At 35.9% G+C, this 26,159-nt stretch overlaps 1 protein-coding gene across 4 annotated transcripts in view; it reads left to right on the forward strand.

Moving 5' to 3' along the window:
• PACRG (parkin coregulated) overlaps positions 1–26,159 on the forward strand; it is a 238,081-nt gene that overhangs the window by 187,149 nt on the left and 24,773 nt on the right. For 3 of the 4 annotated variants that reach the window (XM_061378751.1, XM_061378755.1, XM_061378754.1), the window contains one exon: positions 16,239–16,286. The exons of the other annotated variant lie outside the window; for it this stretch is intronic. In XM_061378751.1, the coding sequence (XP_061234735.1) occupies positions 16,239–16,286 (48 nt within the window). The remainder of the gene's footprint in view (positions 1–16,238; positions 16,287–26,159) is intronic. 4 annotated transcript variants of the gene reach the window in all.

Below are 26,159 nucleotides of genomic sequence, written 5' to 3' on the forward strand. Positions count from 1 at the left end.
ACCTCTCTGCACTAAACCTCCCACTTCTGTGTGACACTGGAAGAGCAACAATGGCAGTTCTTATGAAAGAGCTATGTGGTTAAGGTTTGAATATGCTCTGTTATCAGGGAATTTGAACCTTGTTAGGTGTTTAAAGGAGAGCTGGGTGGAGCTGGCATATGACAAACATTCCACCATCTAGGTATTTTGCAAGTGCATACTTTATAGCTTTTTGTTGTCAGGAAAGAAGGGGGCAGCACATGGTATTAGGTTTTTGTACTACTGAATACTGCTTTTACTGACTGAAATCCTCAACATTGTAAATGTCATTAAAAAAATATATAGTTCCCAGAAGATGCTCTGAGCAAGAAACTTTTAATTGAGCTGACAATAGAGCTACTTAGGGTGAGAAACAGAAAACTCACATTCAGCTTTAACTAGAGGACTGGCTTCTCCACCATGCCATTCTGTGACCAGAGGTGGTATCAGTCCTGCTGGTAGTACTTACTGATTTTGGATCTGCGTCTCTGTCAGCAAGAGCAGTGCTGCTCCATGAAGAGCTACAAGCCAGAAGCCAAGCGCAATCCCAGCACAGGCTAGTGACCCTTTGCATTGGGGCACAGTCTACACAGGATCTAGCTACAGCAGAGAACTTACAGCAGAGAGCTTGCAGCAGAGTCTACCAGCAGCCACACAGAGCAGTGAGCCAGGGTCCATGCAGCAGTCACATCTAGAACTGAAGCTTCACACAGGCACACCTCCTGTGCAGCAGGCAAGAAACAGCTTCCCAGTCCTGAGCTTAAATAGGGCCCATGGACAGGGATGTGGGTGGAAGCCTTAGGTGGAATTGCTCAGGGCAGTTATGGCCTCTTAGTGCACCTAGAGCCCTGACAATCTCATTCGTTGTTAAGGTGAATTACAGATATCATAAAATAGAAAATCTGAAGTATAATCTACTTTTTAAAAAGAATTCCGTTGCCTTTGCTGTTTGTATATTTGTGTTTGGGGCTACTGGGAGACTCTCTGAGCTACCTTGATTCACCTAACTTAATTTAAAGAAGAAATTATAGTAACCTCACTTTTGTAGTGTCAGGTGGGACAGTTAATGAAGGATGATAAGCCACATAAAAGGTCCAGCCTGTTGCCATTTATTTATTCTTTTTCAGTATCTATTTGTTCCATATACCATTTTATGATATCAAATAATATTTTCACCTTAAATATAAAAGGTGTTTATTCACCATGTTTTTTATATACATGACTGCAAGAAATAGCAAATAAAGATAGACACAAAAAAAAAAAACATGGCCTCACCAAGGGGAAGTCGTGCTTGACCAATCTCGTAGCCTTTTATGAGGAAATAACACAGTGGATGGATGATGGCAGAGCGGTGGATGTGGTCTACCTTGACTTCAGCAAAGCGTTTGACACGGCCTCCCACAGCATCCTCGCAGCTAAATTGAGGAAGTGTGGTCTGGATGATCGGGTAGTGAGGTGGACTGTGAACTGGCTGAAGGAGAGAAGCCAGAGAGTTGTAGTCTATGGGGCGGAGTCTAGTTGGAGGCCTGTATCTAGTGGAGTGCCTCAAGGGTCAGTACTGGGACCAGTATTATTTAATATATTCATCAATGATTTAGATGAGGGAATTGAGTGTACTATCAGCAAGTTTGCTGATGACACTAAGCTGGGAGGGGTGGCCGACATGCCAGAAGGCTGTGCTGCCATTCAGAGAGACCTGGGCAGGGAATAACTTGATGAAATATAACAAGGGAAAGTGTAGAGTCCTGCATCTGGGCAGGAACAACCCCAGGTTCCAGTATAGGTTGGGGAACGACCTGTTAGAGAGCAGTATAGGGGAGAGGGACCTGGAGGTCCTGGTGGACGACAGGGTGACCATGAGCCGACACTGTGCCCTTGTGGCCAAGAAGGCCAATGGCATCCTGGGTTGTATTAGAAGGGGGGTGGTTAGTAGGTCGAGAGAGGTCCTCCTTCCCCTCTACTCTGCCCTGGTGAGACCTCATCTGGAATATTGTGTCCAGTTCTGGGCCCCTCAGTTTAAGAAGGACAGGGACCTGCTGGAGAGAGTCCAGCGCAGGGCAACTAAGATGATGAAGGGAGTGGAGCATCTCCCTTATGAGGAAAGACTGAGGGAGCTGGGTCTCTATAGTTTGGAGAAGAGGAGATTGAGGGGTGACCTTATCAGTGTATATAAAGATATAAAGGGGGAGTGTCACGAGGATGGAGCCAGGCTCTTCTCAGTGGCAAACAATGATAGCACAAGGGGCAATGGGTACAAACTGGAACACAAGAGGTTCCACTTAAACTTGAGAAGAAACTTCCTCTCAGTGAGGGTGACGGAACACTGGAACAGGCTGCCCAGGGAGGTTGTGGAGTCTCCTTCTCTGGAGACATTCAAAACCCGCCTGGACACGTTCCTGTGTAACCTTATCTAGGTGTTCCTGCTCCGGCAGGGGGATTGGACTAGATGATCTTTTGAGGTCCCTTCCAATCTCTAACATACTGTGATACTGCGTGATACTGTGATATGCAGTAACTTGTTCTGTATGCAATTTTGTTTTCATACGTATGATATCCTGTATTTGAAGCCTGTATTAAAATGATCTATAGGTCTCCCCTAGTCTTTTCTGATTCTCCCAGCCCCCTGTTTTTTCTCTTGACTTTTCTTAGTACTTCAAAATTCAGTAGGCATCCTTAGGGAGGAAATAACATCTTCTTTTTTACTTGTTGTCAACACTGAGTATGTCATATACTAATCTATAGCTTAATTAACTCAGAAACAATTATTATGGCTGTCCGGTATGTCTTGCATATAATTTTATTTGTGCACCTTGATTATAAGGATTGACTAGATCATAACGTCCCTGTTATCTTCATGGCAGGACATCAAGGACATTTCATCACTTGTGGTGTGGGAAAAGGGTATGTTGTTATTGTCAGTGACGTATCACTGGATTACTGAGTTGCTCTGAAAATAGTGTGGGTTAGATTCAATGAAATTCCCTGTGCAATGGGCACCTTCATCATTTCAAATTTCTTCTATTCTGATGCAAAACGGCCATTTTCAGACTTGAAGAATTACAAAGTGGAGTTCGTAAAAAGATTTATAGATCACAAGATCTATGAGGATCTAAAGGAAGCAGAATGGCATTCTCAAGATATTCCCAAAGTTGTCATGACTTTTCACTCAAAACCCAAAGTCCCAAGGAGGACACAACAGAAATAAAAAATTAGAACATTCCTGGTAGTTAGCAAGTGGAAAATTAAAGCCAATTTGAGAGAATTTTAGACAGAAAAATGCTGATGTAAACTTCTATATGAAGCCGTCCTTGGGACAGTCAAGCACTGGAGCAGACTGTCCAGAAGGGCTCTGCAGTGTCCATTCTTGAGGTATTTGAGACCTAACTGAACAAAGACCTGAGCAGCCTGATCTGATCTTATAGCTGATCCTGCTTCGAGCGGGAGGGTGGATGAGAAACCTCGTCATGTCCTTTCCAACTTGGATCACTCTATGACTCAAAAAATCCATGATTTTTGTGACTCAGACAATTTACATCAGGAACAAAGCCCTTCACAACATATTTCACACCAAATGTAATTCTGGATATATGCCCCATAACATTTTTATTTTTGAATAAAGTATCAAATAGAACTAACAATTGCCTAATACAGTTACATGCAGAAAATCAGACCACAGCTTTTACTGAATAGTAATGTCAAAGCTCTACATTCCATATGGATGTCACCAAAAGGAATTGTGATTTCATCAACACAGCTGCTAGCTTTGTAATGACATATGGGAGTAACTTTTTTTTTATGAATGTTCTTTATGAATGTTCATTATGAATGTTTCCTCTGCCTTCTGCATTTTTCCTGACATCATGACTTTAAATATGAGCACAATTTAAAAGGCAGTAGTAATTTCTGACAAACTCTTTGTGCTTGTGTTAGCAATCTAACTTATCTCTAGAATTAACATTGTCTCAAATGATGCAGCTTTAATTAATCTGTAATCATAATATCGATATTTTAGTCTAGAATCTATTTTGTCTTATACAGCTGTATGTGAATTTAGATTTCTAGAGACACACAGATGAATCAAAGCTTTTCTGAATTTTACTTCTATAAGATTAGGGAAGAAAAATAATTACTATAAAATAATATTATCAAGGGTGTAGCAAGGATCTGTTGACCATTATTGCAAATAAAATAATAGTATACCAAATTGGTAAATATGATGACAAAAACATAATAACATCATAATAACTTGCTATATGCTATGCTGTATTTAATGTCATCTTGGATTATGTAGGTGCTTCCAAAAAAAAAGATAAATCTCTACAAAATTTGCACAAAGACAAAAGCCTCTGAACAAAAGCACTCCTTGTGATGCAGTGAATCTCTGACTTAGGCGAAACAAATCAAGTATTTCAAGTATTATTTTTAAAAATATGGAAAAATAGTTTCTTTTTTTTATGTCATTGATGAACTTCATGTCAAGCCAGTTGAATTATCATCTTCTGATAAGTGTTTTGTTTCACCCTGTAAGAGGATGAAAAAGAGAGACGTTACCTTTTGAAGTATTTTGTTAGACAGTTGTACTTATAATTACACCTTTATGGATTGTATTTTATTTGTATGTAGTTTTTGCTTTGATCAATGAATGGTGTGCAAGGACATGCTTGTGTTATGCTGAGATCTACTCTAAACCTTGATAAATTATGAAAGCTCCATCCATTCAGTTATCTTCCAGAACTGAAGGTGTGCCAGCAACATGATATCCCTAGCGTTTTTATTTTTTTTTATTTGGTGTATTCATATTTCATTAACTAAAGCTTTCTCAGAGGCCTTGTTGACTATTTTATGACCAAAGGGCAAAACCGCCCCATGTTACCAGTCAGAGTGAAAACAGTGAGAGAATGCATTTCAAGAGTCACAGATGGGAAGGTGTCTCATACATATAAATGCTGAGATGTGCAATGAGCAACATAGATACAAAGATATAAACTGATACAAGGAATTAATAGTATATACACCATAGCAACAAACATAAGTTTTAAAATTCACATTTAGCCGTGAAATGGAAAAGTCCAGTTCTAACTTTTGTGAGAGTATGGGGATGGAGGAAAGTAGTGCTGTATTAAACTGAAATATAAAACATTAACTTAAAAAATTGATTGTACGTATTGTAAACACATACAAAACCTTTATGTTATGAAATATCACAATGGATATCAACCAAGTTTCAATTCAACCAAAATACACATTTAAAGAAGTGAAAATTTTACTTCAGAGTAGGGATCAAATATTAATAAAAATTCTGTTCAAATATTCAGTCCATATCAGGGAAGAGGTTCATTTCCTTCCTTTCTTGGGATGTGCCTTCTTAACTCCTGGCAACCTTAACACTTGCACTGCTTGCATCAGGCACTAAGACAATAAAAAGTCTGTTGTTTTTTTTTTTTCCTTTGCTCCCTGACTCTGTTATGATACAGAGAGAAACAGTAAAATATCCATGCAAAATGGCTTTTTTCTAATACATCTATATGGGGTTTTTTACTGGGTCAGGACAAGTCTTCAGAAGGGTCCAGTAACATGATACAATAACAAATATATTTTGAACATTTGCGCACGTGTTGTGTAACACCCAAAATGAATTAACTTTGATCACTACTTTAGATGAGCAGTAGCCTTCATTGACTTGTTGAACAGCTGTGATTTTTTTGCCCTTGCTTTCTGTAGTCACCTCCTATAGTGAATTTATTTGAACTGGCCATTCTGAATGACACTGCCCTAACTTCCCTTCACCAGTGTCAGAAGAGACTTGTAAGCTCACCTTTCTCTGCAGCAGTTTCTTCATCAGTTTCTTTGTGGAAGCATCTTTATCCCCAGTTGACATCTGTGAGAGCATTACTTGAGAAGGAGTCAAAGATGGCCTCTGGGGAACTGGAATTGAGGTTGAAGGTCTCACATTAAAAGAGTCATTTACTTTTGGTTTAGGTTTGCTCTTAGGCATTATTCACAGCTTTGCTCTGTCTTCAAACAAAAGGAGCAGTGGCCCCACTAAAAGAAAAAAATCTGAAACTATTGAATGTGCTTAGAGTTAGTAAATATTAACTTGGGCTTTCAGGAGTCAGTCCACAGTATGTCTTTAAAGCAAGAGAGCCACTGCCTTTCATTGCCATGGCCTTATTTGCCTGTTCTATTTTAATTTCTTTCTTACCAGACAAGATATTTTTAATAACATTTTTTCATGGCATATGGGTTTGTATGTCACTGGAGTAAAATTGTTCTTCCTTAGTTGATTATAATCATGATAGGTTGTTTTCTTGTTGGTACTAACTAAAATAAAATATGAATGTTTACAATGAATTGCAGAAATGTATTTGTTTCAATACTTCGTAGTTCTGGGCTAGACATCTGAAGCTTCAGTATGTATTTTAACATATCTGGTGCTGACTGCAAAAATGTTCCAGAACAGGTTTGATCTCTTATTGTGTGCTTTTGATTATGGGAATGTCAGTGTATTTGCTTTATCATTCCCACATTAGAGGATTTTTCTACCTAACTATTTTCATGTATTATTTTCATATTTTTTACTTATCAAGTAGCATTAAACTGAATTTATTTAAGTAAGGCTTACTTGGCAAATAAGTAGGCCAGGGTATTTTCCTCATTGATGAAAGTGTTTTGATAAGAAGTGTAAATTTATATCTAAAGAAAAAGCACACAATACTTACTGATTTCAAAGGGAATTGTTTCCTCTCGTTCTAAAGTAGATTTGACCCAAATAACTTAAGCTGTCAAGATAGCCAAGAGTTAAAGTGAACGTAGCTTACACACTGTGACATTTTTGTCATTGTTTTTCACTTTCAATTAAACAAAGGACTGCTAATATTTTCAAAGAACAAATTTACCAATTTAGTAAGTAACGCTGATTCAGATTAAAATAGTCTTCCCACTGTTATCTCAGTAGGAGTTTCTGTCCTAATACAATATCAGCATACTGTGACCAGTCTTTTTCTTTATAAGGTGCATAAACATATGCGCAGATATGAATGATACAATAACTTGCAAACCTATAGATTAATTTTTGCTAGTCGTAGTCTCTACAGTCATTACCTGTATCACAGCTACTGGCCCTAAAGTTCTACACTGTCTCCTAGCATATAATTGGAAGTGTCTGCACTGCACATCGAGATGTCTTAGCCATGACCAAGCAAGCTGGAAGGGCAACACAGGTGGGACAAGCAGAGTTAGTAACTTGAATCAAGATGAGTGTAGCTGAATCCCTGGGTGATGATGTGGGGGTCTGTCAGTAGGGTTCCACTGCCCTGTGTGGGCATAATCAAGTGATTTTATTTGCCACTTTAGGTATTACTGATGCATTCCTCTATAATGTTCCCGTTACATAGTTACATATGTGTCTAACATATGTAACATATATTCAAGTGTATTTCACTGAGGACAGTTACAATATTTGATATGCAAACTTAAATGTTCATGTGCTTGCAGGCTCAGGGTTTAAATGTCTGTGCAATTTAAGCAAAAAAACCCAAAACAAAACAAAACAACTTTTTATCAAATTATCTCTGCCCTATTGAAGGCTTCTGCTTTCTATTCTCTTAGTTTGTACATTTGCATTTGAGTTTCTCAGGTGAAATTTTACTGTAAATAGAGAATGTCTTGTTTCTGGGAAAAGGGAAGGAAAAGAAAACGAAACCAAACAAGTCATATTCTTTCTCATATTTTCTTGAGGCTTTGTTTTCATATTTCGAAAAGTAGTCACCTAGGCTTTGTTTATCCAGGGTATCAGCCGGAGCATTGCAGGCATCTTTCTGTTGTGCTTGTCAGGAAAAGATATTTAAAAAAAATAAATCTAAAATAGATTTCAATAGCAAAGAGAGATTTTCACAAATATCCTTCCCTTTAACTCCTTCGTGTAAAGCAAAGAACTCTCACATTATAGCTTCTGCTACTATTTTCAGAAGTTTTAGCATTATAAGATAGCCTGGAATTACAGTATCTTTTGTCAGAGCACCAGAAAATCTTTGAAATACATTAGCCTCAGTTTGAATTCCTTGTCACTGTCACTTGCAGTTTTACTATCATCCGATTTTTCTAAATGGCTCACAGAGTCACACTTTTATTCTGTTTCTTCCTCCATAATCCTGTAGGTTCATGTGGTTTTTAATGAACACAGCCAAGGACTCTGCTGTACACAGGAGTGACCAGGTCAGATCCAGAAGGATTTTATGGGCCAGTTTTGTACATGTTAGAGGCAAGCTTGTGGTTACGTGGTAGTTAATATCTAGTATAAATATGGGTTGCTTCCAAACAGGGAAGTCCTATACCACTGCCTGTCCTCTGTCCCAGACACCCGCTATTCATTCCAACCACATTCCCAGTGCTAGATCATGGAGCCACATGGGGTGTCAGATCAAAGCAATGGCTGGAATTATAACAGTTCTCTTGGTTTAGGTTTCATGAACTGATGGGGAATATCAGGATTTGTTCCCCATGTGTATGTTCTTTCTTCCTGTACTAATAGGTTATATGTCTATAAATGCTCTTTATCATAAAGTGTCTAAGTTCTTTAGCTCAATACAGGAAGAAATTGAAGGCATTTGACTTGGATAGCTATATTCACAAGAGGTACATTTGCAGTACTTTCTGTAGATTAGGAACTTCCTCTGTTGAAGGAAATAGTCCTTGGCTTCCCCAGAGAAAAAAATCAAATTCTGTAATTTGGAATGAAATTGTTTGAAAAGATAAGTAATCCTAGTAATAATCTCTTTTATGAGCAGTCATAAACATAATAGCTAATGAAAATGAGTTTTTAAAGAGTGTTTTCCAAACATTTGTATGCAAGTTTATATTGAAGACATAGGTTCTGTTCACTTAAAAAAAACAACTCCATGCTCTTGGGATTGGGACCATCAGAGAGAATATTTTCTTTTCTTTTGTTGTTCTTCTGGTAGAGTGAATAATTGCTTAACTACAATCCCTGATTTCTGACTTCAAAAAAAGGAAATGCTATTGTTCTGGAGAACAATTCAGTACATGCTTTCAAAGGTATGCTAAAATTTTGATGACATTAGTATCTGTTTTTATTAAGAATTCTTGTACTAATTAGCAAATAAATGATGTTAGGTTAGATCTGACACACCTGCAGCAGTCATTATTAAAGAAGTATAAACCTCCCAATTTTTGACTCAATAAATAAATGAAAAAACAATTGGAACAAACTTTATTTGAGAATGAATTAGACACCAGTTTAATCAGATCAGCATGTTCCATTTCAGTGTACCATAGCATGAACAAAACGAAAGTAATGAAAGCTATGGACCTTTCCAAAGTATCCTTGCCAAACGGGGCACAAGATATTGATACGATTACCAAGCTGTTTTCTAACAGTTGCCGCTCATTATGGCAGGGAAAATAGTGCTGAGTTCTCTCCATTATTCTTAGACAGTATGTTACATGGAAAAGGAAGGTGATCTGAACTTACAGGTTAAAGAGTGTATTGCTCAGTCTTTTCTGCAATCTCTTCCTTGATGTGTTAGTAGCAAATCCAGGCAAACGAAATTGAACGCTAGGTTCAGGGCCTCTCCTACTTGAAAGTAACTCTCCTGAAAGGTGGTCAGTGTGAATTCACAGATGGTTCAGTGACAGTTCATTGAGAACTGAAAGTGATCTTTAATGTCCTGTGGAATGGTACCCTAATTACTCAGCTAATTTGAAAAAAGGGGATGTCATTTTTGCTGTACCATTATGCTTTACCGGAATGTACAGAATGAACTCAGACTGTTCAGTTAATTCAATATAAATATATAGTTTATTTCTGGATGACTGAGGCTTTATATCCATTATATTGTCCAAACCAGAAACTAGCCTGCCTTTGTTACTGTTCTGCTAATGAATTTATTACAGTGCTGGGAAATGAGAGTTGTGATTAACCATCTCTAATTGCTGGTTTTGAAATAGTTTTATTTTATTATTCAGAATTAAAAAGTCCATTCAGAAACAACAGTTTTCCTAAGTTCAGTATCTATGAACTATTTTGAAAATATTTTTATAGTTTCCTTTATCTGCTACAATTTCTATCTTTGATCTGTGCTTCTCATGCAGTTTCTTGGCATTGCCTCATGTTGATGAAGCTGCAGCCCTTCAGTATGTACCATTGATTATTTTGTGCTGCTCTTTTTAAAGATGCCTTGCACTAAAATTGACATTTCGATGTTTTATTGGAAGCAAGACCATACCTTCGTGTCATTCTTTAGGGCAAAAAGCATAACTACATTGTCCAATATGATTTCTGTTCGTAGCTAAATACCGTACTCTACATAGCCCTGTAGAACACGTAGATGATCAGATGCAGAGCTAGTTCTGGATATGTGATTCTGTATCTCCATTTCTGCCTCCGTGTTTTCCCGATGACTAATTCTGACACAAGTACAATAGACCTGAGCCAATAATCTTTTTTCTACATCTGTGATCATTAGTCATAAAAATAGTCCTTTGCAAGCAGGCATTTAGGATTGAAGACAAACATCACTTATTCAATACTGGGTGGTAGGCAATGTGAGATTCAGGATGTGAGATACTCATTTTCAGTTAAAGTTTGCAATGCGTATCAGGCCAAGTTACCGCAAGCAGCACAAAATGAAAATTCTGTCTTGCTGTGCTGCCAACTATCACTGTACCATGGTAGTAGTAAAAAGGTGAAATTTCAGAGAAAGAGCAGTTGCCACATCTGCTGTTAGTTGCCTGTACACATCTTGGGAAAAGCAGCAATAACTGTGGTTTGGGCTTAATCAGATGCTGGCCAATAGGAGCAGTTATGAAAATGCACTGAAGTAATGCATCTTCTGGTATTCTGTTCACACTGTCCCAGAGTGTTACTAATTTTTCAGCTCTAGTAGCACACTTCAGACTTGGTAACAGAAGGAAAGTTGTTGCAGTTTTGCATGTTTTCATTTCTATCCAGCTTCTTTCTGCAGTTAAGGACAATGAGGAATAGTCTAAAACCCAGTAATGATTAAAAGAAATGGGGGTGATGATGGACAATAAATAAGTTTTCAGTGTACTGCAGAGGACAAAAATTGCTGATTCAACTTATGTAAACAAAGCCTCTTAAGAGCTACGAAAATCATGGTCCCTCATGTGCATCTGGTGTCACAAGTTTTGGAATACTTCTCAACTTCAGGTTACTAGGAAAAAATAAACTTTGTTGAATGCAGGCCACCTAAAGGAAGCCATAAATAATCTTAGAAACTAGAGGAACTGGTACATGAAGAAAGACTATATCAATACTTTCCACAAGGCAATACTTTATCTTAAAAATATTTGAGTTTTATCAAGGAAAGAGAAAAATGTGGATTGATACCATGGGGCTGTAATGATGAGTGAAAGGATGAAATTTAAAAAAGGATTTATCAGACTGAAATTAGAGAAAGAGTCCCTGATATTTCAGTTTGCAGAAAAATCTCTTGAAGGAACAGTCTCCTAGGAGTTCCCAAACTAGAGATAAACTTGGAAAAACACAGCAGAGGACCAGTTATGTCACTGAGGAGATGTGAAAAGTAAACAGCCCCTTCTCTAGCCATATTTCCATTGTAACGTTTCTATATAAAATTGCTTTAGATGCTGAAAGGGGAAGTTTTCACCTCTAAAAAGCCAATATGATCTTTAAAGCATCTATTACTATAAATAAACTGTTTTAGCAGAGAACATCGCAGCAAGTATGTTTTAAAGGAAAGTTTAAATGTTTCTCTGAGGACTGTTTATGTAACCAGAAAATCATCAAGAAGGGAGCATGTTTGAAGCCTATGCCCATGAGAAAAGCAGAACATATTTTTAATAGTGCTTCATATTATGGTGTCTAGTCAAAACTCAAGAACCTTAAGCATCATTATACAACATCCCAGAACATGATACCATGTTACTAACCCTTGGCCACCGCCATCTCCATCAGAAAGCTGGCTCCAGGAAGTAATACAATGTCTGGGTTGAGGTGGTAGTTTTATGAGTCATTGAAACTTTTTTTAGTAAGAGCAAGAAAATGCAAAAATACTATATGTTGATAAAATTACAACTTCATGCAAGAGCAAAACCAAGAAGTTGCAGTGTCATGCCAAAGAGGAGATAACACTGTATGTTATTGACACATTTACTGCATTTATTCCTCAAAACGGTGCTATTATTTTTAATAAAATAAATATATAAAGCATCATAAATTAAACAAATGGAAGGCCACAAATTCTCAATACTATAGTCTGCTGCATCTTGAAAATCAAGTCCCTGTAGAAATCATGGCATAAAATTGATACTGTTTTGTTGAAAATGTTCTTAGTTTATATTTTGGTCTGTACACCAGCCATTTAATTAACAGAAACTAACCAGTGCCAGCAACTGTTATCCACTCTGATACCTCTTGTTTTATAGTACTTGAGATTCTATTTATTTCTTCTTTAAAGCAAATGGATTTTATGTTTATTTAAATTTGGTTTTGGCTCCAACAGATCAACAAGGCCATAAAAAAATATACTTAATGTTTTAGACAATGACTGTAGAAGGTAGTATTTACACATCTTTTATGTTAGATTTTGGTAAAAATTCTCTGTTGATTGATGGCATAAAACCAATTTCTGTTAACATTGTAAGCTTGTAGTAGCAGTTTGGTTTTGTAGTAGCAGTTTGGTTTTGTACTAGCAAGGAATTTATTTGAACTTTACACAGCTTATAACAAAACCACCATTTAAATTTTGATCTCCTTCAGAGAAGTTAGCTCTGTAATTACTAAAGACTGTCATTGCTGTAACATTTGAGACTGCAAAGATTTGCAAAGGTTTCCTCCTCCCACAGGCTTTGGCTATATTTGTCAACCCAATAAAGACTGTAGGGTGAAACCTGAGGAGCGCAGATTCCATGTATCTCCTGCTGACATCAGTAGGAGCTTAGCACCTCTCAGCATCAAAGTGTTTTGTTACTGCAGCTGACTCTCAATAATGGAAGACAATTAAAAATAATAGCAAATGGAACAAAACCCAAATGATCCAGTAGATTCTGGGAAAGGTTTTGAGGATAATCTTAAAATTCAGAATCATCTTATTTTTACAATTCAGCATTTCAGTCAAGACCCGACTGTATCATGCAAAACATGATACAGAATTAAATTAAGATTCAAAGCCAAAGTAAATTGCATAATGATGAGAGTTTGAAAAGACTGGCTGTGATCTATACACAAATTAATACAAAGTCAATCTAAAGTTACACTGTGATAGGAATCAGCATTGTTTCTGCTGTCAGAAATTATTTTCACATTTCATTGACTTGTGCATTCATCGTGAACATTTGGCTTTTTATTTTCTGTCCACCAGCCTATCTGTTTTGCTCTTTGACACAGGAATGATTTTTCACATGTGACTTTACACAGTGGAGATTCTGAACCATAAGTGAAGCTCCAGTAAACACATAACTAAATAAGAAGTAGCGTTGCTTACAGTGTTGAGACTTTAGTCCCCACGTATGCTTTTCCAAAGATTCTAGTTTTAAGTGTAAATTTGTCAAATCTTGGTTCTTTCTGCCATACTACTTCTCATCCTTAGGAAGAGGTTCATTACTGTGATCTGGTGTGTTTATTGCCTTTCTCTGAGTGGTCAAGATTTACTTGGGATGAAGCTCATGGAATGTCACACACCTTTTTAAAAGTTGCCAGCAAGGCTTGGCATACTCGCACTTGCTTGTGCCTTCAGTGAGTGTTGCTAGGACTTTGATCTACTCCTAAACTATGCTTTGATACCCAGCTAAAAAGCTGGACCTGTGCAGAAGTCCTAAATTTATTTGTCCTCTCAGAAAATTCCATATTCTAAAAGCCCTGCAGATAAGAAATCCCAACAGAGACGTTTTCTGGTCATGATAAAGACACAGCTAAGCCTGATAACTGGAATTGCAGTTGCAATACCACATTAAAACCAAAGTATGAAAATGAATCACAGAAAGTCCAAGAAGAAAAATCAGACATCTAAACTATGAATTAAAAAGTAGGATTTTGCCACAGGGCATAAGCATCAACCTGCACTTTCCTTTGAAAGCTATTGCAGAGATTAAAAAAAGCACGGACTCTGGCTCTAACAATAACTCAGTGGTTGAAAAGGCTTTTCGAATCTACAGTATCCAATGTATAAAATCAACCAAGATCTCTCTGAAGTGGACTGTGTCTCATCTTTACTGCCAGCTAGCCTTTCAGCCTTTAATATGTTCAGACTGCATTGCTATGGAGAAAATCACTGAAGCATAAGCTGGCATACAAGCTTTTACAGTTCTGTTCATTACTTCCCAGTCCTGGCTGCTGTTTTTCCTTTTCAGACAGGCAACCTATCTTCTCTATCACTATCTTGTAATAGTCAGCCTTCCATGCCCTTTTCTTCCTTATTTCCTTCTTTCCTCTCACTTTCTTTTCTGTCTGCTGAGACATCTTCAAACACAAGACTATGTGTTCAAATAACAACTGTGATAAAAGTTGCAAGAGAAGTACACTGGCTTGCAGACATGAAGCTTTGTAGTGAAATATCAAGTGTTACTGTCTACCTAACTGAACATTCATAATTGTCAACTTTGTAGCATAGGCTATGTTTTGTTCATGTACATTGCAAACATAAAAAGCTGAATTGCGAGATAATTCACTGCACTTTCAAATATCTAATAATTTTGTGGTATTGCAATGACACTCCACTAATTTTCATAACATTTCCATCACACACTGCACAGTCCTTCCCAAAGGGACCAGTGACACAAAGGGACATGCAGAGCATGAGCTATACACCAATTTAAAGTGAACATATCGTTCTGAGAAAGTTCCTCCATGCCTGAAAGAAATTACTCATTGTGAATTAAAATGCCGTGTTCATTTGCATGCAGCTGCTGTGTTCTATCCACTGTCTAGCACTACATGGCTGAGTAAAGCCTACCCATGTATATACGTCATTATCAGCATCACTTTCCTGGGAAGAGTCATGCTTGTTCATGTATCTGTGATAGAGTCATGCTTGTTCATGTATCTATGATATCTGTGATAATCGGCCTATGTGAAAAATATCCCTTTTTATACCATTATGTCAGGCCAAGAATTCAGGTAATTGGAATTATTTTTAAAGGGGGTGTGGGGGGTCTTGTTAATTTCTAGTCTATAAGCCATTTCTTCATAGTTTCAGAGTATTGGTGGAATACTCTGAAATTGCGTTACTGCGCCACTTGCACATGTTCTTATGTCTGTAGCCAATAGATGTACCAAAGATGTATGGCTTCTTACAGGATATATCAGTGCAAACATAGATTTAGCTCTGCTAAATTTGTAAGAATGACTAATTGTTAATTTTCTAGTCCATTAATCAAATACATTTTCTTTGTTGAAAGCCCCTTCTGCAATCATTACCTGTTCCAATAAGACACATAGTGAAAATCATGAAATATGTCCAGTCTAAGAGAATTTTGCACAGTTTGGGCAAGCTTTTCAAATAAGGGTGATTCTAACATGACTCAGAGTCTTTCCATGAGGGTAAGTGAAATTCATCCCAAAATAATACTGGTATAAATATTCTAAAGTGTCTGGGACACTCTCACTTTTGCGATGGACAGTGAGATTATTTGCCAAAGGTGTTATCATTAATTCTGGAGGATGGACAGGTGATTAAAAATTATTGTATGCAAAATGCAGTGCAACGTTTGAGTGCAATTTGTTGCACTGTTTATGAAATGACATTTTTCATCATGTTTTCAAATCAGGGGAAAGTCTTTATATTCCATCTAAATTTCATTACTTCTGAGATGGATGCATAATTAAGGATGATGAACCAGAAGGAACAATATTAGTTAAATTTAAACCTATAACTTATACTCATCAGAGAAAACTAAGCACATCAATCAACTAGATTGTGTAGATGTGTTGTATTGCACTGATAGCAATTTTCATCAGCTCTGAAGTGGGCCAAAACTTGAAGGCAACCTGAAGGAAAGCAGTTCAGTTAGTTGCATCAGAAAGATTCTAAGTGCATGTTAATTTAAACTGGCTCTACTGATATTTACCATAGTTTCACAGACCTAGAGAATTTCTGAGTTTTTAGTTCACAAAAATAGAACAATTTCAAACTCCTGTACCAAAATTTGTAAGATCATTGTTCATATAAAGTAGCCGAACATACATAAGAGAATTTAATATACCAGGCTCTTTTATTCTACAGATGACATAAGCCAAGGTCTCCTTTTCCTGTTCTTGATGGACTGCTCAGGTAAATGATAAAGATCTAATAAATTAAAAACTAATAGCTAACAGATGTACAGATGCTATCCACTCAATTAATTAATGCTGCTGTACATTATGTGGAACTAATGCAAATTACTGTATGCGAAATGTTTACAGATTGGAATTGTGCTTAGCAACTCAGTGAGCACCTCACTTCAAGTATTTCCACCATATTAAGAAAAGTGCTGTGAAGGAACTAGTTGGGTACCAGCACTGTGGCATTTATTCATTCATCAGGTTCTAATTATCTCTCCTTTCTTAAGGCTGCATTTTATAATTACTTTTTAAAAGGTAAGATAATACTGAATTTTCCTACAGTTAAAAAAAATGATAAACACAGAAAATTAGTGCTGATGAAATGGTCTTCTGTTGGCTTGTTTATTTATGTATGTCTAAAAAAAGACATATAAGATGTGGCACTTTTAAAACTCATACTCTGGTGCCAACATGTCATTCATTACATGTCGAGTTTTCAGGCTGCTAAAAATTATTCTTCATTCACTCCTCAAAAAGGAAGATTTGTTCAAATTTTACAAGAAATTGTCTCTTTTGATACTGAAGGTAATTCAGATGCAAACTAATATTTAAAGGGAACTTGATGAATTGCAAATTGTAACTGAAATGAATCTTGTATGGTTGACAAGTTTAGTCAACAACTATTTGTCTGTTTCACATTAAAGCTATGCATACTGGAGTAGGAATCTTAAATTTTTATTTTTTTTATAATACAAAAATATGTTTAAACAAATTAATTGTTGAGTTTGGGCTGTGTTTAATGATTGTCTGTATCCAGCTCAAGCACTGGAGCTGACTCTTAAGATAAAGAAAGGAAAAATAGTAGTAGTGAACAGAGAGTGAGCAAAACAAGTGCACTTCACCCAAAGCACGGAAGTTATGTACGACATGTTCAAGTAAGAAGTGATAGATTCAATAGCAGAAATCAATACAAATTTGGTTTAAACTTGTGTCGATACCACTCACAGGATAGCACTAGAACAGGTGTCATAAACTTTAGACACCATGTGTAAACATTGCCATTTATAATGCCTTTGGAAAAAAAAAGATTTTCACACCTAATAACCAAAGCCAGAAAGCTAAGCAGGATTATGTTTTTTTTTACTGATTAAAAATATATATAGCTATTGAAAAACTCTTTGCTTTCCCGCTATTTAAGGGAGTTAAGTCTGGTTTTATGTGCTTTTAAATGTGAAATTAATTTCTTTAATTCTCAGCATAAACAGATATATCTGCCCTGTAATATTCACGATCAACTTGTAAGCAGTAAAAAAAATGTTTTCCTATTTTGCAACAAGGTCTTTGTTCTATTTTGTATATCAGTTATGGAATTAAGCTTGATCATTAAATCTACCACCCAGACACTTGTATTAAATACACTATTGTAATAATGATATTCTTTGGTCTTGAAAAAGCTAGTTTCTTGGAGACTTCCAGTCTGAATTCAAGGTTTTGCAGTAAAACTGGGATACTGTGAATTGAAAAACCAAATCAAACAAAACCTTGTTGCATACCTGCTGCAGTGTTTATAACTCCACCTGATCTCTGCTAAGCTGTGTGTTAAATTTTTATTTAACATAGTCAGAAACTCCTGAAGCATTTGGCAGGATTGTAGAAGGGAACAACCACTTGAGGTTTGGGCTGCCTGCAGTCAAGTCATTAGCTTAACTGAATAGCAGAAGTTCTGGGATGAGATTATTTATGAACCTAATTGACAGCTTGCACTGGTTTACCATAGGAAAGGGAAAGAGATAATCTAACAGGAGGAAAAGCTACCCTTAAAATGGAACTATTACAACAATGAAATTGCTTGGTTTGGGTATTTTCAATCTTCTTCATTTTATGGTTGCCTTCCTGGGAGAAATTTTACCACTGTCTGTTGAGGAAACGTTATTTTATTTTAAAAATTCTGTTGTGTCAGCATCCAAGATTTCCTCATAGTGCACTGTTTAACATCTCTACATTGTTTGTTTAAACATGATAAGCTGCCTTTCACACCTGACCTAACAATTGTCCTAATGCAAATTCTCTTTCCTCCTCAAAAATCTGTCAGTATGTTTATTATAAGAGATTTCAAAATGTCTGTAATTAGGGTCATTTTGGGATCCTAAACAGGTTTTAACTTTATCCTACTAAAGCTTCTTGTGCTCTGTTTTCTTGTCCATAAAATGAAACTAGTGACACATTATTTCCTGTTAGGGCAGTTCTGAAAAATAAGCAAACATATATTGTATGAACATTCAAAATAAGAAGATCCTTGCAATATCTGAGTAAGTTTTCTATTTATTTGTGATATTTGTTAGCATTTATAATAAATAACTACTCCTTAAGCTCTTGAGAGTCTTGGTTGAAAACATTATTAATGTGTCTTGTTTGTAGTTTTCAAACAAAGAAGCAACAAAACTGTTGTTACACAGGTATTTTCACTGACTCAGATATAGAATAAAACCTTGCATACTTAACAGCCGTTATCATCTGATTTCCTGGGTCGTAAAGTCATCGTCAGCATACACTAAACCATAAGTACTAAGATTTAAAGCTAAATAAGTAGAATCAGTTGATAGTTAAAGACCTTAAAATAGCCTACTGTAGCTTCTGGTAGCTATGTAACTAGCATACACAGAATTTCGTCTGCTCTACTCTCTGCATTTTTGACACAGTCATTTGATAAAAAAAATGAGCACTTAATATGAAAGTACTTTTTCAAAAGAAGACATGGTAACTGTGTGAGAAATCAGCATTTGAGCTTTGCTTAATTATTTTAAAATATTACAGTCAGATCACTTCTCAAAACTGCTAGATTTAACAAACAATAAAAATAGCTATTGCATTTGACATTTCTCTTAGTGTCTATTTACTAAGGAGGTTAAAGTTTTATCTACATTAGGAAAGAGATTTCTTTCCTGTCAGTTCCACATCCCCCTCCATAGTCTTTCTCTTTGTCCCAGCTAAGGTGTGGAGCTTCAGGGTTTTTTGATTCAACCCATGACTTTCACACATTTGAGCAATTGTTTATGCACTGCAAAACTCTCCCAGAATTTGTATGTGGTTATAAAGCCAGTCACACAGGTTTTTGAGCAGTTACTCCACACGTGGAAATAGGAGCATCCTTCTTTCATATGAAAGTTAGTGTCCAGTTCTCTGGAAGTCTTCCATGCTGCTCCATACTCATTTTCTCATTTTCCAGCATTCCTCCAGACTCTTCATTACTGGTAGCGGGATAGATATGGTTATAGAAGGATATAGATGTTAGCTGGACAGAAGGGCACAACATAAATTATACCAGTTTGGAAGGATCACAGAACCTGCTAAGAAAGAAAAATGGCCATTTTCTCTGTGACTGCAGCTGTAGGTTCTCATGAGCTCCCCCCTCTCCAGCTTTAATGGAAGTGAGGAACTTCCTTTCCTGTCCCTCAGACAGATATCACAAAGGCGCTTCTTGGGAGTTTCTGGTTCATGTAAGCTCATATGAGCAAAGCTGGAAGGGATGAAGATGGATTTTCATGCATATCTTCCACTAACTCATTCATTTTGAAAAATTTTACCTGCTGCTCCTTGCCAAAACATCTTACTGCACTGAGACTGAATTATCTATTTAGTCAAATTTCTTTGGCCAAGATTTTCACAGGTTTTTAAAGGGAGCTGACACACATCAGTACTTTCTTCAGGTAGCTTAGCAGCTGCTGTAAAAAAATTGAACAGCTAGGGTTGGTATAGGTGTTGATATTTTTTCCAGCTTATACTGCAGAGTATTTTGAGCACTCCTCTGTCACCTCTTGACTTGCTCTTCCTGTTAAAGACCTTTGATGATTAGTTCCATTTGATACAAAGCTGGTTATAAAGAATAATCAATAAAATATGTCCAAGGCTGATAAAGGTGAGTAGCATGGAAATTAGAATAAGTTGTTAAGTGGTAAGGGGATGAGTAGAAGAGGGACTGATAGTTATGGAACCAGAATTCTGAGTCTGAAACAGTGAAAAAAGGTAAGGTACAAAGGTGTCCAAAGAGGGTCTGATGCTTTACACCAGAGCTCCAGGCTAGGAAAATGACAGCAGACATGTTTTAAGTTGGGTTGAAGAAGGAACAGTCTCTGTCAAGGAGACTAAAACTGAAAGAATTGTTGTCAAGATGCAGGGTTATAATGAGATTGATATGTTGTAACTCTGTTAGTCAATAAGATGAAAACTACACCATGTTAATAAGCCAGCGGTCAGTGAGATTGATTTTGCTTTCTCCCTTTTGAAATTTCATTTTCTACAGTGTATCCATTCTCTTCTTTACTGAGTGTATCTTCCAAAACTTTTTTTCATCTAATTATTTCCTTTCTTGTGGTTGCTTTTAATATTCAGTCAATGTAATAAAACTATTTTCTTACGTGTTTAGAAACAATGCACATTCTTTATTTTCCAAACTATATGACAGTTTATGAGAAGGAGGACCTACTACTTTTCCTGCTCCATTAACTTACAAAAACCTCAATTTCTAACAAAATCTAAATCCATTCCGAAACAAATGTAGTCTCTAATATTAATTCATATTTGTAATACTTTTAAATAAGATATGGTATATGATCTTTGGCTAAGGATATGCATGACTTCTATGAAAGAAGACTGCAAAAATTACTGTGAGGGGTTGTTTGTGGGGTTTTTTGATTAAGCATCCCTAATCAGTTCCATTCATCTTCATCTGTAGGTGGACACATACTTTTATAAAATAATATGCCTGGTTTATTTTTTCCTGTTCAAACCTGTACTGTTTATGGTTTGTATCACTCTACTCTTCTGACAAATGTAGTTGGGTTTAATTTAGGTTCATCATTCACACATTTAACTTAAGAATTAGCTATATTTGTGAAGAAGATTAATTCTTCTCTTTACTGTAGAGAAATATGAGTTCCTAGGCTAATACTAACTTGTGTGCTGAAATTGCTATTTAGTTAGTGAATATACTGTACAGACATATTATTTCAGATGTTTTGAATAAACGCTGGCTCTAGCAATTTTCCTCTCATGTTTATAATTCCAATGTGAAGTTCATGACAGACTGTAGATTTTTTATATGGAAATTTCAAAGGAGAACTTTTACACTGATACTTTTATTATCATTATTTTCTGTGTGACAACATATACATATTATCAATAACTATACTTTGCTCTCTACAAGTTTGAGTGGTGTCAGCACCAAAGGCTACAGACAATTTTATTCATTACTTTTTTTTTCTTTTCTCTTTCTCTCTCTTTTTTTTTTTTTTTTTTGGCTAAAGCAATTAAAAGGGAAAGTGAAAGAATGTTAAAATAACTTCCTTCTGGTCTTATAGTCACATTCTCCTTTGAGGCAAATTCACTTCCTCTGAATTTACTTAAAGGACACAGAATCCAAGCTGCATTAATAGGATTCACTTTGGCCAGATCAAACCTTTGTTGTTTTTTTTTCTTAAAAGGGAAATAAAGTCAGTTAGACTTACAGATGCCAATCATATGACACTTTCTTTGCTTCCAATATGGCAATTTCTACCACAGGGAATAAATGAGTGAACCACCACCCCCCACCATCATAACAATGTGTCACGCAAGGCCATTATTTTTCAAACATCTTTACAACTGGCCATAAGGTTGCAGATGTATTCTTTAATCGTTACTTTGCCTATTGCAGGAAGATGAAGTCACACCGTCTAATGTGTGCTCATGATAAATTTCTCTTTCTTGTGTAATAAAAGGGAAGCTAATGACACACAGCACAATTGCAGTGAATTAGCACTACAATGAGGCAGGAGAATTCCCAGTTATTGACATGACCAAACCTGTCTTAAATGCATTGACTTTTAAACTGACTAATACTCAATTATTGAAAAGGGGCCAGGGGAGCATACTCTTGTCTTCATAAGAAAGATTTTAACAGTTCGTTAGTTACACTGCTTGGTGTCTTTACATTTAATAAATACTCCTGTACCCAGTGACTTACTTCCCTCCATTTTATTTTTTATTTTAATGACATTTTATTTCTTCTGTCTATACATATAAGAGGGGTTAAATAATCATATTTGTATTAAGATGTTTCCAGTGTCAATTAAGGTATTTACAATATGAATTGCTTTTGGAATTATTTTTTTTTTTTTTAATGCAGGTAGACATAAGAATAAAAGACATCTATCTTTTTTTACTAGAGATGAAATTCAGGTATTAAACCTGTCTTAAGCAAACAACAGTTTTCCTGAATAGAAACTTGTGGGGAAAGGCTGGAGGGAGGTGGGGGAGATGGACCCCATAAGGAACACAAGAGGCTGTAATGTTCCCAGAATATAATGAATTTGGCAACAATGATTAAGAGACAAACCTCTTTATTCTTCCATAAATTATTGTTTTAATGTAATTTTTACTCACAGCAATTAGAAGTAGAGATTTTTGCTGCTCTTTTATACCCCATCCTTCCAATTTACAAGCAATATACTATCGCTCTTACAGTATCTTGAAACTAGGAAGGCATATATATTCAGGAATGTAATGCCTTGCTTAAGCACATTAATTTAATTCCAAAATCTATTGATATTTATTAAGACAGATTTTGGGGAAGGTAAAGAAAGACTATAGACACTCCTATACATGTGGCCCAGTAAATGCCCTCAGGGCAATGTGACACAGCAGCAACTATGACTGTTGTATCCATCATGCAGACATAGTTCTTATTTTTTAGTAATAGATTTTTTTAAGGTCCGCTAATACTATGGACTGCTATGAACACAACTAGAATTGCACTACCTCAGGGCCTGTATTTGTTAATTCTCATAGGCTGAGGTCAGTCCTGGTGACGGTATCTAGATGATTGAGAGGGAGGGAAGGAACAGGTAGAACCTGAGGCTACCAGTGATTCAATACATACTATAAAACAGTATTTTGCTTAAACCAAACCAAGAAACTTGTTATGCTGATGACTGTAGGTGCTGTCACTCACAAAATTAGTGATGTGCTTGTTGAATCATTACCATCTTTCAGCACATAACGATAATGTGCCTTAAGTATACAAAGATAAAAATAACTCATATCAATAGTTTCTCTTAAAAAAAGGTTTTCCTTATTACTTTTTTGTTTATCTTATGAAACTTGTATATGGGGTCATCAATGAAATACAAAGAATCTGAGAGGATCAATGGAGCAGTGATGAGTCTCTAAGGGTGGTAACTTTACATGATAACTTCTTAACCAAAGTCACAGGGTCTATTCCAGCAGCTGGAACTGATCGTCTGACCATAGTCACAGAGTGGCTATAGTATTTTGCTACTGCTAAAAAAGGCAGTCACGTTCTTACCTTTTTTCTTGGTTGAAGGGTCCTGTTGCTTCATTCAGCTCATCCCTCAGAGAGCTGATTCAAGTAATTCTTTTAGCAGAAAATTAATCTAGCAACAAAAAAGGAATGGTTGGTATTTCTGCCTACAAACATCTGAAAAAACGTGTAGAGAACGTGACAGGAAGAAATGTGTTCAGGACCTATGGAAGAAAAACAGCACATGTTCAGCTAAATCTAGGGCTCCAAAACAGAAAATAATTAAGTACAATAAAATATTGGATTTTTTAGCACTGTGCATATACAAAAAAATTAAAATCCTGCCTAACATGAAATTGAAATGCATCCAGAATAAATGATTTTAACAGGAAAAAGAGGAAGAAGTAGAACCAAAGAGTGTCAAAACCTTAGCAATTAGGCTAAGGAGGGTTTTTTCCATAGAGGTTCTCTTTACTCATTTGTGAAAAGAAAGCCTCTCTAGAAGTCAGTTCCTTACAAGAACCTAATTTTAGGAATTTTGATTCACCTCAGGAAGAATCTAATCTCTTTTGGTACTATAAATGTTGAGAAGACTAAGAGACTAACCTTAGGCTAATGTTAGCCTTTGTGATTGCCTTCCAGTGACTTCAGCAATGTGCAAATCAAATTCTAATGAGTGCAAATGCTAAGAATGAATATACTTCAATGCAAAATTCAGCTTTGGCAATTTTAAGCAGATTCTAGATTTCATGTAATGATTCAGAAACCTAAGAATAGTGTGGAAAAAACTTGTACGGGTTGAAGAAACTTGTATTTGCTGGCATTGATTTGCTTCCCCGCCGCCACTACACATGCATTACCCTGGAGGACAATGTGGAATGTTTAGTCAGTAGTCAAAAAAAAGTCTGAAATTACTAAGGCTGGATTTGACGTAAAATGTCCTAAATTCTAGGAGGAACTCTATGGGGTTTTTTTTCTTTTTATATTCTAATTACCTAAAATTTTACTATTCGTCTCACATGAGGTAATGTGTGTCACTAGTATAACTACTCCTGTGCACTATTATAACTCCTGTGGCGTTTTTGACCTTACTGACATTTTGCATACGTTACTATACAGTAGGCCTTTGTCCTGTGATACTGTGTCTCCTGATAAGATATTGATTATATTTCTGTAATGATTCAGCATGTCACAGTTTTGTCAAAAATGAAGCAGTTGTGTAAATATTCTTTCCCCAAATCAAAAAATAAATTTAGAATGGATGCATTGTCTCTCCCATCACATTTTGATAATGTAAGAGATTTCATGATAGAATTCAGATGTGGGTAAGAAACATTTAAACATTCTTTCTCGAAAAGTGAGTATGCAGATATATCTAGCTCAAAATAAATATCATGCTCTATTATCTGTAACCTGTAAATATCTCAGAGTTCTAGCTTCAGTACTGGTTAGATTGATTACCAGTTCTGATTTTGGTTGGTTTATTTGTTGGGGGTTTTTTGTTTAATTAAGGAATTCCTACTATGCAAAAGTATTGTTTAACTATGATGGAATAAATAACTTCAACACATGCTAAAAATAAATAAACTAACACTTAACTCTAAATCTAGAACTAGGATGAAACGTTCAAAAATACATTTTCCACAAAGTTTCAGGATGAGTTTATATGCTGGTGTATCACAAACAAATATTTTTAGGGGAGTTTGGCAGACAGGTGAAGGAAATCCACTACTACTTCTGACAGTACAGAAATGCGAAAAAGACAAAACAGAAAACAAAATGTTAAATGTATCTCTGAAGGTAAGGATAAAGACTTTTTCTTCTTCCATTATGATTTCTAAAGAAACAAAAATGGCAGTAGTGCGTTCTGCCATGGTTCAGGAATCTGTTGCATATACTACGTCAACTCAGATTTAGCTTTTCCTTTTTTTTTTCTTGTAGCAGCCTACTCATGAGGAAGAGATAATATCTTTTTTGCTTTCTCAAAAGAAGGAAAACTTCCGGTCAGCTGGGATTTATCTGTTTTACATGCTTTATAGCACATCTACTCTAGTTCATTCTATCCTCTACATTAAAATTTTAATAATTAGTTTAATACCTGCATTGCTTTATTATCACTTTTTTGTGTATACATATACAGACGTTTGCAAATCACAGCTTAGAAATGTGCTCAGCATTAGGCTTGAACGAAAATAACTTTCGCCTAAAGAATATCTTCTGAAAAAAGCTATTTCATAGTCATTGAAACTTTTCTAGCTCTTTCTAGTTTGGCATTTTAATTGAAAAAAAAAAAAAAAAAGGCAAACAAGGGTTAGATTCAGTACCTGAAAACTTCCGTTCTTATATTTACATTAAAAATTATGATCTGAACAATCAACGTTTTTAAAATTTCCATTCAGATTATATTTCAAACCTAAAAAAAGGTATAATTTATTTAAGAATCCTAATCTAATTCTGTTTTGATGTTAACTTTTTCAGCCATAACTAACATTTCAGTCAAAATACCAAACCATTCTATGGTTCTATGAATATTTTCCATAACATCTGAGTATTTGATTCTTTGTTACTGAGAGACAAATCTCCTCA

This window comes from Neopsephotus bourkii, unplaced genomic scaffold (assembly GCF_033783945.1).
Source record: "Neopsephotus bourkii isolate Nb327-2 ecotype Australia unplaced genomic scaffold, CSIRO-AGI_Nbou_v1 NB_1767, whole genome shotgun sequence".
NCBI lineage: Eukaryota > Metazoa > Chordata > Aves > Psittaciformes > Psittacidae > Neopsephotus > Neopsephotus bourkii.